We start from the raw sequence: 13,147 nt of genomic DNA on the forward strand, positions 1-13,147 counted from the left end.
CTGACACAAGAGTGTGTAACTAAGGAGGGGGTCAACATGGACGGGAAGTATATCTAAAAAGGAGAAGTATGAGTGTGTCTAGGTCAAGAGCTACAAAAAAGAGAAGTATGAGTGTGTCTAGGTCAAGAGCTACAAGACACACACACACCAGAGGACTACAACAGAAAGAACTACAAAACACACACACACTAAAAGTATGTGAAATAGGGAGAGAGGCGGGGGCACCAAAAGGCCTATATAAGAAGCGAGCTGACACAAGCTCGAGGTTATTTCCTCTGCGACTTCATTCGAGATGAGAGATGTGAAGACTACAATATATTGTTGTTGCTTCCATGTAATATGTATATGTCAATATTATCAATATTGTGTATTATCTGCTACTAATGTGTTATTTAATTCCATAAATAAGTTTTTTTTTTTTTAAATGCAGGTTTTGTATCAAGCTACAGGTGTTATTTATATAGCCCAATATCACAAATGTACCTCAGGGGGCTTTACGTTAAGGCATTTTTTTAATGTCAAATTTAGAATAGTTTTGGTTATTAGTGAATTGTGGCCCTTTGCCTCATATCATCCTCTTTCTCCCTCTTTCCTGTCTGCATGTGGCTATACTATCAAATACAGGCAAAAATGCCATTGAGGAATATGAGTTCTCTTTTACAAGTTCGCCTAGATTACATCATAGTATAAATATAAATAAAACCAAACAGTAACAATAAGCAACAGGCAAATAGCAACAGGCAAAAAGCTGTGATAAAAGAATATATATATATATATACATATATATACATATATATATATATATACATATAGAGAGAGACATGAGAAGGAGAAGTAGGAGATAGATAGAGACATAATATGAGTATAGGAGAGAGACAGAGAGATAGATGAGACACGAGAGAGATGAGAGCATACATGAGAGGACGAGAGGAGAAATATATATATATATATACATATATATATTATACATATACATATATAATATACATATAGATATACATATATATATATACATCTATATATATATACATTATATATATATAATATATACATATATATATATATACACTATTACATATAAGATATATATATATGTATAATATTATATGTATATATATATATATATGTATATATGTATATATGATATCTGTCTGTTAGATCAGCTATATATATGTCTATAATTGCTTATTGTTACTGTTTGGTTTTATTTATATTTATACTATGATGTAATCTAGGCGAACTTGTAAAAGAGAACTCATATTCCTCAATGGCATTTTTGCCTGTATTTGATAGTATAGCCACATGCAGACAGGAAAGAGGGAGAAGAGGATGATATGAGGCAAAGGGCCACAATTCACTAATAACCAAAACTATTCTAAATTTGACATTAAAAAAATGCCTTAACGTAAAGCCCCCTGAGGTACATTTGTGATATTGGGCTATATAAATAACACCTGTAGCTTGATACAAAACCTGCATTAAAAAAAAAAAAAAAACTTATTTATGGAATTAAATAACACATTAGTAGCAGATAATACACAATATTGATAATATTGACATATACATATTACATGGAAGCAACTTTTGACTATCCTAATATTTGGATGGGCATGATTGAATCACAAAAGGAGGCAGAAACAGAGTAATTTGGGAAAATATGAGATTTTTATTGTAGAGAAAGAGTGTAAAAAATGTTTATAGGTGTGAGTCAGAACATGTCAATCAGGATTAAAGAAAAGCTGCACAAAAACAAACATTAAAGACAAATATTTACATAACCTTAAAAAGTAAATGCCGCTTATTTTCTGGCAGCCTCGAGTTTGTAAACATGGCAGGAGAAGGTGGTGTTCTTTTGTTCAATATGAACAATTGTGTCCTTGTCAAAGAACAACTCATGCCGATACGTCTGAAACAAAAAGATAAGAGCACACGTGAAGCCACAAACTCAGACCCTTCAGCTTAACGTCGGTGAAGTCACGTCGGGTCACTCACCTCGTCCCAGGGTTCAACCAGATCAACCGTCCGCAGTAACTGCCCGCTCTGGTTGTCATGCAGGCAGACGTGGGCTCTGCCTTCTCCATCCTCACCATTAGTTACCACTACTGCCAAAAGGTCCAGCTCATCCTCATATTCCACCAGACGGAAAGTCTGTAAAATACAACGGCTCATTGTTGTAAGTCCTAAGTAAATATAGGGACACCTAGGCCTAAAAGTCCCGACGTATCCTGAAATAAATGGCATTCTCTTTGAATCAATACAGATTATTCAATTACAGATTAAGGAGGAATTATGTATTTAAAAAAAGAGAAGGCTGTTTAACTATATCATTAACTTGGACCCTACTGTGTGCTTTCACATCGGTCTTCTTTACAAAAAAGATTGCAAAGATACTGGAACAATAATCAAAGCATCATCTCTTACCTCTTGATCTGGGTCATCATCCAGCTGATGATATCTTTTCTTCACCGTGCGGCCCGACGAGGTGACAGTGACTTGTGAGGTACGCTAAAGTAGTTCAATCAGAAACATTTTAACCGCACAAAGATTGACTGACCCGTGTCATGGTGCACGTCAGACATACATGAGTTTAATACATGTCACGATGAAAAGGCAAACTAAGTCTGTAAGTGAGTGCAGCACATAGTTGGCGAAGTAGGTCAATTATGACACTTACATTGTTGTTTCGATGAGTGTTCATAGAGAAATCATCAACGACCTTTGATGGCAAAACACTGTTCAGGTCACCGAGGAGTTTTAGGACACTTGGAGGAAAAGAAAATGTATAATACTATATGATATGCAGCAAAGAACAGGATATTGTTGCTTTGTGTAACAGGGGCTGAGGAAAAGCACGTAATGAGAATTTAATTAAATGTCTCAGCATTTCTTCGTTTTGATACATTTGCCTCCACATCAGACAGTCGAGCACGGTTTCCTTGCATCCTTCATCCAGCCATGTAAAAGTTGACTCTTATACTCACTTTATGGTGGCAGGTCCAACATGAACGATTCTTCCAGAGTCGTCCGGGTGGAAGAACATCCCATCACTCTCTAGAGAGCAGCAGTCCATGTTTTGTATTCCATTTGTTGCCTAATGTCATGAAATTAAAAAGTATCACACTGACTTATTAACATGCATAATTAATGTTGTAGTTATTAATTGTATAGCAAACTGCACATAGTATAATGAGCACATAACTGTCACTAGGTTCCCTCTTGTCGTTTTTGTTATGATGTGCAGCAGGATGTTTCCCATGCACCGTTGTAGTATAGCGGATATTGAGAACTCCAACTATACATTACAGAATATTCAGACTTCTGTAACAGGAGACACCAGCAGAAACTGAAGGAACAATATTAAGCTACAAATTGCTCAAGTTTACAAGACCAACCCTCTGTTATAGCCCTCACATTCCTGAGCAGAGATAAGGAGCAGACACACACACACACCCAACTTGAAACAAAGAAACTGATGTTGAATGCAAAACAAAATTGACTTTAGTTATACTGAGCTAACATGTAATAATAATAATAGGAAGTTTTTCTTTAACATGTTGAGTTGGATAAAGGAAATGAGTGTTTGTCAAGGTGTCAAATCTCCCCCCCCCCCTACTTTCTCCTCTTGTGAGGACCCCTGAGGCATTTCCTTCCAGACCTGCATTGATTGTTACTTCACTCATTTCCTGTGCATAAAGGTAAATGTATGCATATATAGACGTGTATATTCATATAGTTTATATGTTTGTCATAGGAACACCGGTTGGCTTCCATTTTGTTGTGTAATTGTTTGATTCATTCTGCACCTAAGATTACCCGACCTTCAAATATGAAAGAATTCAATATGTGAAGTAAGCAATATAAAATCTAATCCTATGAAAATAATAAAATCAGAAATGGTCAGAAGTCTATAAAACTACTAGCAAGCCACAGATTCTTCGCAACCGGAGGCAAGAAATGCAATGCAAATGGCATTACTCTCCTTCACCTTTTGTACCAATCCATGCCTTTATGATACGCGTTATCACTTCAGATTAGTTCTCAAATCTGCTAGAAGCTATTCACACTACAGTAGGAAAGCTATAACTTGACTTATTAAAGTTATACTCCGCTCAAACTAGCATACGAGTAAACTAACTAATCAAAAAAGGTGACTCCTTCAAGCTGTAGCTGTGGAGCTTGAAGGAGTGTGATAGAGCAGTTTGATATTTCAGGTGGAGTATCCGTTTAATAACTAGGTTTCTGCTAATAATGCTTATCGTACCATTTCAAATTGATACTTCAAACGTATTTCTTTTAACAAACAAAACGGAAGTTTCTTGTGTTTTGGAAACTGTGGCAGCTTTAACAAGACTTTATGTTTTCTCAAACAGTTTATTGTGCAGCACAAAAACAAATGTCAGCAAAGACAGATAATCTGTAATAATCTATTAAAAACAATAAAGAAAAGGTTTGTGTTAGAAATGCAGAAAAAACCTGCACAAAAGTAGGTGGACTATTTAATGGGTTTTGAATAGTGATTAGAGGTTTGGATCCGTCCTGCTGTGTCAAGCAGCTGAATACAAAGACTGTCACAAGCATCTGTGGCGCTTCTTCCCCTGACACTTTCTAAAGCTCAGGCCAATTTAGTAACACGTTATCGATCATAGTCAGGCATATGCTACATTTTGTACTCAGATGACCCAATTATTCAGTCATGTTATAGTGTTCTTTAAACTTACTAAAATGCTTTCCTTGAGGGAACAGATGTGGTGAGTGCCCTTCTGATTTTTATGCGGCGGTGTGTAGATGTAGTGCCACGGGTAGCCTCCAATCTGGACACTGTTAAAATCGCATGACACCTCGAAAAGCACTGGGGGACAATCTGTGCAATAAGACCCAAACAAAGAGGTTACTTTTCCGTTTACAGAAGCCAAGTAGACACATCTTTAACACAAAGATACCACCGATCAAGATTTAAAAACGGACTCGCCTGTGATTCGCATATTTACTGGGATACCAAATGGAACATCTCCCACAGTTTTGCCTCCAAGAAGTGAACTCTGCTTTCCAAGCGTCAACTTCTCTGTCAAGAACTGAAAATAAAGAAAATATTCATCAGATACACAGAGCTGTAATCAGCAAGATGAGCCAGAGGGATAGTAACACATTCAATATGCAAATATTCACACATTTTACATTTTTACCAAATCTATTCCTGATTAAATCAAATATTTAGCTTGCTCAGTGTGCAGGTAACTTTTTCAGGAGTAAACACATACCGTTTGCATTATGTGCTGAAAGCTGTACAGCTTCACTGACTTGTTGATGTAAGACACCACAAGCACACCTTGAGACAGAAGAACGTCGGTAACACCATTTCCAAACACCTGAAAGAATAAGATTTACATTTTTTATAATAACATAACACACATTTGAAAAAAAAAAGAATAAACTACAAAGAAATCTAAATACCCTTTTGTTGATCTCCATAATGCCGACAATTTGTAAGGGGAAGACGTGAAAGATGGCCAGGTGCATCACTGAACTGTACTGTGAATTTAAAAAGAGATTTTTTTTAACTAAAATTAATAGTTGATAAATCGATTAGTCCATCCCCCAAAAATTAATGGGGAACGATTTAGTAATTTATTAAGCGTCTCAAATGTCAGGATTCACTGTTTTCATGATTATTGTAAATTGAAAATTGTAATAGTTTAGTAGTATAGAGCCCAGTCAATCTTTTATAAAGGCACAAAACATATGAAAATAAATTACCGGTCGTGTTATAGATGATTCTTTGTTGTGAACAGATTTAACATAAATCATCTCTTGAGAAACATCCCAGCCAAGATACCTAACAAACAACAATATAGAGTAAAGTTAACTGTAAATACATTTATTAATCTCCACTATAAGAACAGAGAGCTCTTAATGATACCTGAACTTATAAATTGAAGAGAGGAAAACTCTCTGCAGCACTTCTCCCGTTTCAGCTGAAAGGCGATACAGCCAGTTATTGGCCGCTAAAGCCAAGAGGGCGGGTTTGTGATCAGAGGGGGAGGCCAATGTGCGGTCCTGTCAACGACACAAATGAAACAATCTGACCGTGGTTCGTTATAATCTGGTTGTTGAAAATTCAGTTTCAGTTTGTTTAATTTCACTTACAAGTGGGCTCTGACACAGCAAGGCATCTTCAAATTTCACCACTTTAGATCTCTTGGGCAGTTTGTAAAGAACTTGAGGCTCTGAATGAAAACTGGAACCAGAAGATTTAATCACTCATTGCATGTCAGAGTATAAACCTTTTATTCTGTTGTCACTGTCCCTTACATTTGTATACCTTTTTTTTTTTTAGACCATAAACATCATGACAATATACACACATGTTTTCATGTTGGTCTAACACAGCACACATTTGTATTTGGTAGATTACCTTAATAAACTGGGTGACATATTATCTGGCAAATTATGTATTGAGAGAGACAAACGCCTACAAGCAAATTCATAAAAGACGACAATACTTCATGATTGAGTTGCACAGTTCACATTAAATCATGGTGTGGAATTATGTTTATTTTAGTAAGTAAGTTATCTGCCTCTCACAGCTGTATTTATGTAATTTATCTGTAGCTCTATTATAGATCGTGTGCATGTGACGTCACGCTCACGTCACACAGTTTTGTCACGTGTTTGCACATTATCTATTGTGTGTCATAGGTGTGCTAAAGACTTAAAGAAGTAAAATATTAATACTCACCAGCTGTAGCAGTTCTGGTAATTTTCCAAGTAGATTTTACCATTCTCATACATTATTGTGGATTTCGAGGTCTTGCTCCATACTTTAATGAATTCCCTGTTATCCTATAATGTAACAATAATAATGAAGATTTTAATAGTAATTAAAGCATTTATTTAAAACAGTCATCTACAGTGCCTATCTAAATGCATGGTTTACCTGGAGGATGAGACCTCTAAGGACCTCCATATTGAGCCTGATCAGAGTCCCAGCATCCCCGATACCTCTACTCCTCCAGCTCAACAGCTCAATGGCGTTTACGGCTCTTTTTCTCCGGTACGGCGCCATCTAGCAGGGGTCACTTGTGACTTTCTACAAGAGGACTGTCTGGTGTAGCATGCCAGGAGACAACAACCTGAGCTAACCTCCAAGAGCACAGGCGTCAGAGTCAGGTAAGGGCGATATGGTTTCCCAGTCCGAGGTAGTGACAACGTTACAACCGCTCACTGAGCTCCATCATCCGGAGACCACTCCGAGGCTTCAACACGGAAAGTTAACGGCTAATGCTAGCTGAAGTTAGCACCGTTGAGCCAGAGCACATTATTATCTCGTTTACTTCGTTCAAAAGTCGTACCTGGTTAGTTCGCTATATACTATATTGTTGAACTGGTATGTGTCGCCCAGGGGTGAAACAAACAAGTGATATCAGCAGTGAAACGTTGGTGGAGTTTAGTTAACTGTCAACGCTAGCTGCCCTCTCCCGCACCATATTGTAGTCTTCGACAAGCTTCTTCTTCTACGTAAGGAAATAAGGCACACGGCATCCATCTTGGAACATTAGCGCCCTCTTCTTGGAAAAAAACAACAACAATATCTTATTTCATTTTGCTGTGTTGCCTCGTTCCAGCTCTACATTCATAGCTGTTTACATCGATTGAAATAATCAAACAAATACATGTTTTATTTTTGCTACACTATTCCATCAAGTAAAATTATTCAGCCTGATATTTACAGTGGGGGAATGCAAATAAGTACATTTACTCAAGTACTGTACTTAAGTACTTTACATTTGAGGTACTTGTAGTTTACTTTTCTTGAGTAAATCTATGTGTGTACTTTTATTCCACTACATTTGTCTGGTTTATTTAAGGTTTAGGCTTTGAATGTTTGTGATAAACTGAAGGATGACGTGCTCCTTTTGTGGGTTGAGAACATTTTCCTAAATAAACAGATGATAAACCCTCTTAGAGCATTGTCCCAAAGCTGAAAACAGGGCTGTTTGCACACAGGGACCTTTGTCTTATCTTTAATTAATATTCAATATATTTTATTCTATTTAATATATGATTATGTGTGTCATTTTTGCTTGAATTTATTTATATTAAACTGAAAATTCATCCTGTAAAATATATTACTCTCCTTTCATTTTTACAGAGTAAATGCATACACTACGGAACTTCTCTGTAGCCAAATTGGCTAAAGTTTTCAGCAGATTGTCGTCAAGACCAAAGAGCACAGGAGGAAGACCTTCAGCTCCACTGGGTTCACGGATTCTGACCAATCCTGATGACATCTTTAAACACAACATGTGGTCAGTTTTGTACTGTAATAAGACTTTAAATTGTCTGCATATTATGGAGATAGTACAATTACAGAATAGGTGTTCTGACTTTTAACAAACACTGAGCTGAAATGTAGGTTTACAGTTGAGAGCTTTCTGGTCAACTTCAAAACACAACAGTGGATTTATATGTTACACTTTACTATTTTCTTTTATTTGATACGGTTTGTGATTTAGTATAGTTGACCAGATGTATCAACAATTGCTTTTGTGATGCTTTATATTTTAGGGATCATGTGCAATGGACAGAAGAGGATAAAGAAAACGCACAGCAGAAGGCAAAAGAAAATTCCTGTGTACAAATTCCTTTAGAGGATCAAGGCAAGAATGTATTCCCGCAAGAATATTTCTCCTGGTTAGATTTGATTGGTTTTAACTTCTGTGAAAATCTTCTCCACACAGGTACATTTGACACAGAGGCTTGTCAATACTGGGACAAGTTTTACGAGATGCACCAGGATAAATTCTTTAAAGATCGCAAGTGGCTGTTTTCAGAGTTCCCAGAACTGCTTCCTTCAGGTGCAAAAAGTCAAGCCACAAACGGGTGTCTGGGTGATCAGCAAGATTTATATCCACAACCTGCTGGATCCAGCACAGACACCGAGACCAGACACCAGCAACACAACGGCTCCACACACCATCACAGAAAGACAGACGCCTCCAATCATCAGACAGAGTCCTGTCAAGAAGCAGCACTTGAAAAACATGAAGCTGCCTCACAGTCTGTTCCTTTCCCTGGCCAGCATTCATCGTTCAGGATCTTGGAGGTTTTCAAAACTCACATGTATTGATTTTAATTTGATTGTTTTACAGGCTTTAAGTTGCTATATTGAAGGTATTAGACAACAGCACTTACAAATAAATGACAAATATCAATAAAATATTTTCTTCACAGGTTGGATGTGGGGTGGGCAACAGTGTATTTCCCATCGTTAATTCCATAAAGTGAGTAAATATTTGAGATATTCCATTTAAGTTAACTCTTTTAATGTTATCAATGAGGAGCATTTGTCAATTTTCAATGAAACACATTTTTTACAGAAGCAAAGCATTTCAAATACCCACAATAATGGCCATTAAAATACAGTTTTATTTAGCATTATTGTTTATAATGCATGAACCATCTGCACATCCTCAATCAGTAAATGATATGCTGTAACATATTATAACACTTTAATGAACAATGAGCAAGATTTATATCATTGCATCATGTGCTCATGTTGCCTACTACCTTTGTGCAGTTATGAGAGTCAGTCGAAACAATTAATATACTGAATTTTAAATACAAGCTGCAACAAATGTGGGAACTTAGTCAAAAAATAGGCAATGCATTAATGGCTGTGAGATCACAAAACATTTCTTAACGGGCCTTTTTCACAGCAGACATTTTGATTTGTGAAAGTAGTAAAAACGCAGGTGTTACTAATAACATTAACAATGGTTCTGATATAAGTAAGTGTCCCAGTTAGCCATGGCATTGTGAAAGTGAGCCAGCATGCACAATACCAGGACCCTGACCCTTTTTTTACACATTTTCTTTTCATACTGTGACATGTCATTAAATGTCTTCTGTGAAAAAGGGTGGCTCTGAAATTGCTTAATTTTATATTGGAATAGCAATAAAATGAGTTTCTGGGTAAAGACAGTCGTGTGGAAGGAAAAGAGGAAGCATTGTGCTGCTATTGGTATGCACTTGAGACTCAACCCACCAGCAGTGGTGGGGAGAAATGTAGCACACAGTGAGAGTTTCTATGCCCGGTTTTCAAGTTCGGCTTACATAAGAATAAAAATGGGAATCAAATTTAACGTGGCCCTCAAACGCTTTTCACTCCCTGTGTTTTTGCAATATCCCCTCTATCTAAGGCAAAGATTGCATTTGTACACATTTTGGTAATAGGACATTAATAAATGTAAAATCTTTGCTTCAGTGCATAATCCGATTGAGAGCGCCAAAGGAAAGCAGCAGTTGTACTGTATTTGTAACTACACAGGCTTTTGTCTCTACAGAGAAACGGACACATTTTTATACTGTTGTGACTTCTCCGCATGCGCCGTACAGCTGGTCAAGGTAAGCTTTTCTAATATTGCTTGGTGAGAACAGTTAATGAAAAGTTAATGTCTTCATAGAAATTCTGACTAATATCACTTTTATGAAAAAACAAACAGCCAAAGTGTATTTAAAGTACTTACTGTGGTTATATGGACAGCATGTATGAGTATTTAGTTTACAGTCATATCCCTTTATGCTTAAATCCCTTGTGTCACAGGCTGCTATAATATTTTGACAGACACATTGACTTTTGATGGAGTAATGAATTGAATTAGTTCATTGTAAAACTGTACTTTATGTCAATATTTGAGCTTTACAGAAAGACCATTTAAATGATATTTTAGCTACAGTTGAATCAAACAATTAATGTGGAAAGAAGCTGAAAACAGCATCTGATCCTTTTCGTAGTATTATTATTAATAGTATTATTTCAAATTAAATATTCAATGAAAAAAAGAACATTTGTAACATAAATTTATATCAGACAACTTTTACTTTATGTCTTCTATTATACAATATGGTATATTTATTGGAATATTTATAGCAGCATTAATTGTAATACTATATTTTTATATTTTAAAAGTAAGTGATTATACTTTAAAAACATTTCTTATAAGAAGCCACTTACAGAAGGAGTGCACAGGTCAAAGTCGCAGTATTATTAATGTTATAGACAATCATTGAACAGTTGCTAAAATCTGTATCTGAGCTCCCATTTAGAAATGTAGTTTGCGTCACTATAAAACTGTTTGGGATCTAACCTGCTTTATTTTCCTCATATTCAGGACCATCCAGACTACGATGACTCTGTGTGTCATGCCTTTGTCCATGACATTTGTGAGGAGACGGCCTCCTTTCCCTTTCCTCCTCAGAGCCTGGATGTTATTCTCGCAGTCTTTGTGCTCTCCTCGATTCATCCGGAGCGGTAGGTGAAGGTTAAAAGACAGAGGAGAGCCTGATCTCTGTCGGTCTAAATGTTATTATAAAGTCAAAGTATAAATCTAACCCGTATTATATCACCGAGTACAACATATTAACTGTACAGTGGTTTGTTTGACATTCAAGGGATGGAGGCTTAGATATTTTCGGCTGTAGTATTACCAAATGCACATTGGCACCTTCGCACTGTTTATGTACAGTAAGACATGTCAGCTTAATAATTTACTTGTTAGCTTTTTTGTTAATTTATGTATTCCCATATATTATATATTTTGTCCATTAGCTGAAATCCTGTCGTACAACATTATTCTTGCATTAATTGACATTTCATTGACAGAATGCAAGGAATTGTGAACAGACTGTCTACATGCCTGAAACATGGAGGCATATTCCTCTTTCGTGATTATGGGAGATACGACTTCTCACAACTCAGGTTTAAGAAGGGTGAGCTTCTCAATAGTAACGCACACCTGAATACAGCCATGTTATCTACATTAATATGTTGTATATTCTGTATACCTCTCTGTGTGTGGGGGGGTTTTTTGCCAATTGTTTACATTCTTCACATTTCATCTTTAGTCGTTTAACCTCTTTAATCTTTTACAATCAGGACGGTGCTTATCAGAGAATTTCTATACACGTGGAGATGGAACCTGCGTGTACTTTTTCACTAAAGGTATTTCTGAACCATGAAATCTTCATTTTCTTGGAAGTTACAAAGTTAGTTGCTGACAGGACTGTCTGTGTGGACACATTTACTATTTCTTCTGGGAATTATGAGGTTTAAGGAACCTGGGGCAGTTTGCAGTCTATGTAGGTGGGTATTAATAAGCTTTACTATTTTTAGGCAATAAATAAATACTTCATTAATTATTTTTCCCAGTGAGCAAAATGCTTTAAAACAGCATTAAAACCTTCATGTTGGAAAATAAAATGTCTTGTCAATTTTTTCTGGGGGGCCTCATGACCTCAGTACTTACAAGAATCCTGGCCACAACTTATTCACTGTTTTCTTATATACTATATATTTTTACAGAAGAGGTTCATGATTTATTTTCCAATGCTGGACTGGAAGAAATTCAGAATTTGGAGGACAGAAGAATCCAAGTGAACAGAGGAAAGAAAGTTGCAATGCACCGGGTTTGGATGCAGAGCAAGTACAGGAAATTATGTCCACCTCCATCATCTTAACAACCCACCATGCACAGCATAATTTGGATATATAGCTATATGCCTTTTTTTATACTTTGTTGCTTATTTATTCAAATCCCGGGAAAAACTTTTGAACCGAATCAGTATGTAAACGACAACAAAACTTTCTGCAATAAATATTTTGTCAAACAAAGCTGTGGTCTCATCTGGTTTTATATAATCTACTGTAGATCACCTTATTACTATCCATGAGATGAGCAGGCCTATATTGAGAGAACTGTGTTAGGTCCACGAGTGAACATATATTCGACTTTAAAAATGGAAAACTTTGACTGATGATTGTGAATCAAATACAATGAATGTTTCTTTATTTTCATGTTTAAGTTGTGCTAATATTACAGAAGAGAATAATTCAATGATAGAAATAGAAAATACTCATGACATGTCAAATTCTGACACAAATCAAACGTTTGACTTACTACTTTACTTTCTTTTTATTCTTAATACTTTGTTCATCCCCCAGAATATATTTTTTGTACATTCTTGCCTATTTTAAACAGTTAAATTGAACATAGTACTATTTTATAATATTTCTATTCTGTATTTATGTTTCTTATCTATGCACCAGTACACCGAAGCAAATTCCTTGTACTTGGCAAATAACCTGCAT

General features: G+C 36.1%; 2 protein-coding genes across 2 annotated transcripts; one reads left to right on the forward strand and one right to left on the reverse strand.

Annotated features, from left to right (window-relative positions):
- Window positions 1-1,643: 1,643 nt before the first annotated feature.
- On the reverse strand, window positions 1,644-7,538 carry dcaf17 (ddb1 and cul4 associated factor 17). The gene is made up of 14 exons (XM_029459510.1): window positions 6,935-7,538; window positions 6,737-6,840; window positions 6,145-6,235; window positions 5,918-6,054; window positions 5,755-5,833; window positions 5,452-5,529; window positions 5,259-5,366; window positions 4,970-5,072; window positions 4,719-4,861; window positions 2,982-3,091; window positions 2,675-2,762; window positions 2,422-2,505; window positions 1,993-2,148; window positions 1,644-1,906 (listed from the first exon to the last, which is right to left on the reverse strand). The coding sequence occupies exons 1-14, from the start codon at window positions 7,061-7,063 to the stop codon at window positions 1,799-1,801; spliced, it is 1,518 nt and encodes a 505-aa protein (XP_029315370.1). The 5' UTR covers window positions 7,064-7,538; the 3' UTR covers window positions 1,644-1,798.
- On the forward strand, window positions 6,730-12,670 carry mettl8 (methyltransferase 8, methylcytidine). Its single transcript, XM_029459511.1, has 10 exons — window positions 6,730-7,167; window positions 8,150-8,306; window positions 8,566-8,657; window positions 8,739-9,103; window positions 9,232-9,281; window positions 10,344-10,404; window positions 11,172-11,311; window positions 11,663-11,769; window positions 11,936-12,001; window positions 12,362-12,670. The coding sequence occupies exons 2-10, from the start codon at window positions 8,155-8,157 to the stop codon at window positions 12,514-12,516; spliced, it is 1,188 nt and encodes a 395-aa protein (XP_029315371.1). The 5' UTR covers window positions 6,730-7,167; window positions 8,150-8,154; the 3' UTR covers window positions 12,517-12,670.
- Window positions 12,671-13,147: the final 477 nt, after the last annotated feature.

This window comes from Cottoperca gobio, chromosome 21 (assembly GCF_900634415.1).
Source record: "Cottoperca gobio chromosome 21, fCotGob3.1, whole genome shotgun sequence".
Taxonomy (NCBI): Eukaryota; Metazoa; Chordata; class Actinopteri; order Perciformes; family Bovichtidae; genus Cottoperca; species Cottoperca gobio.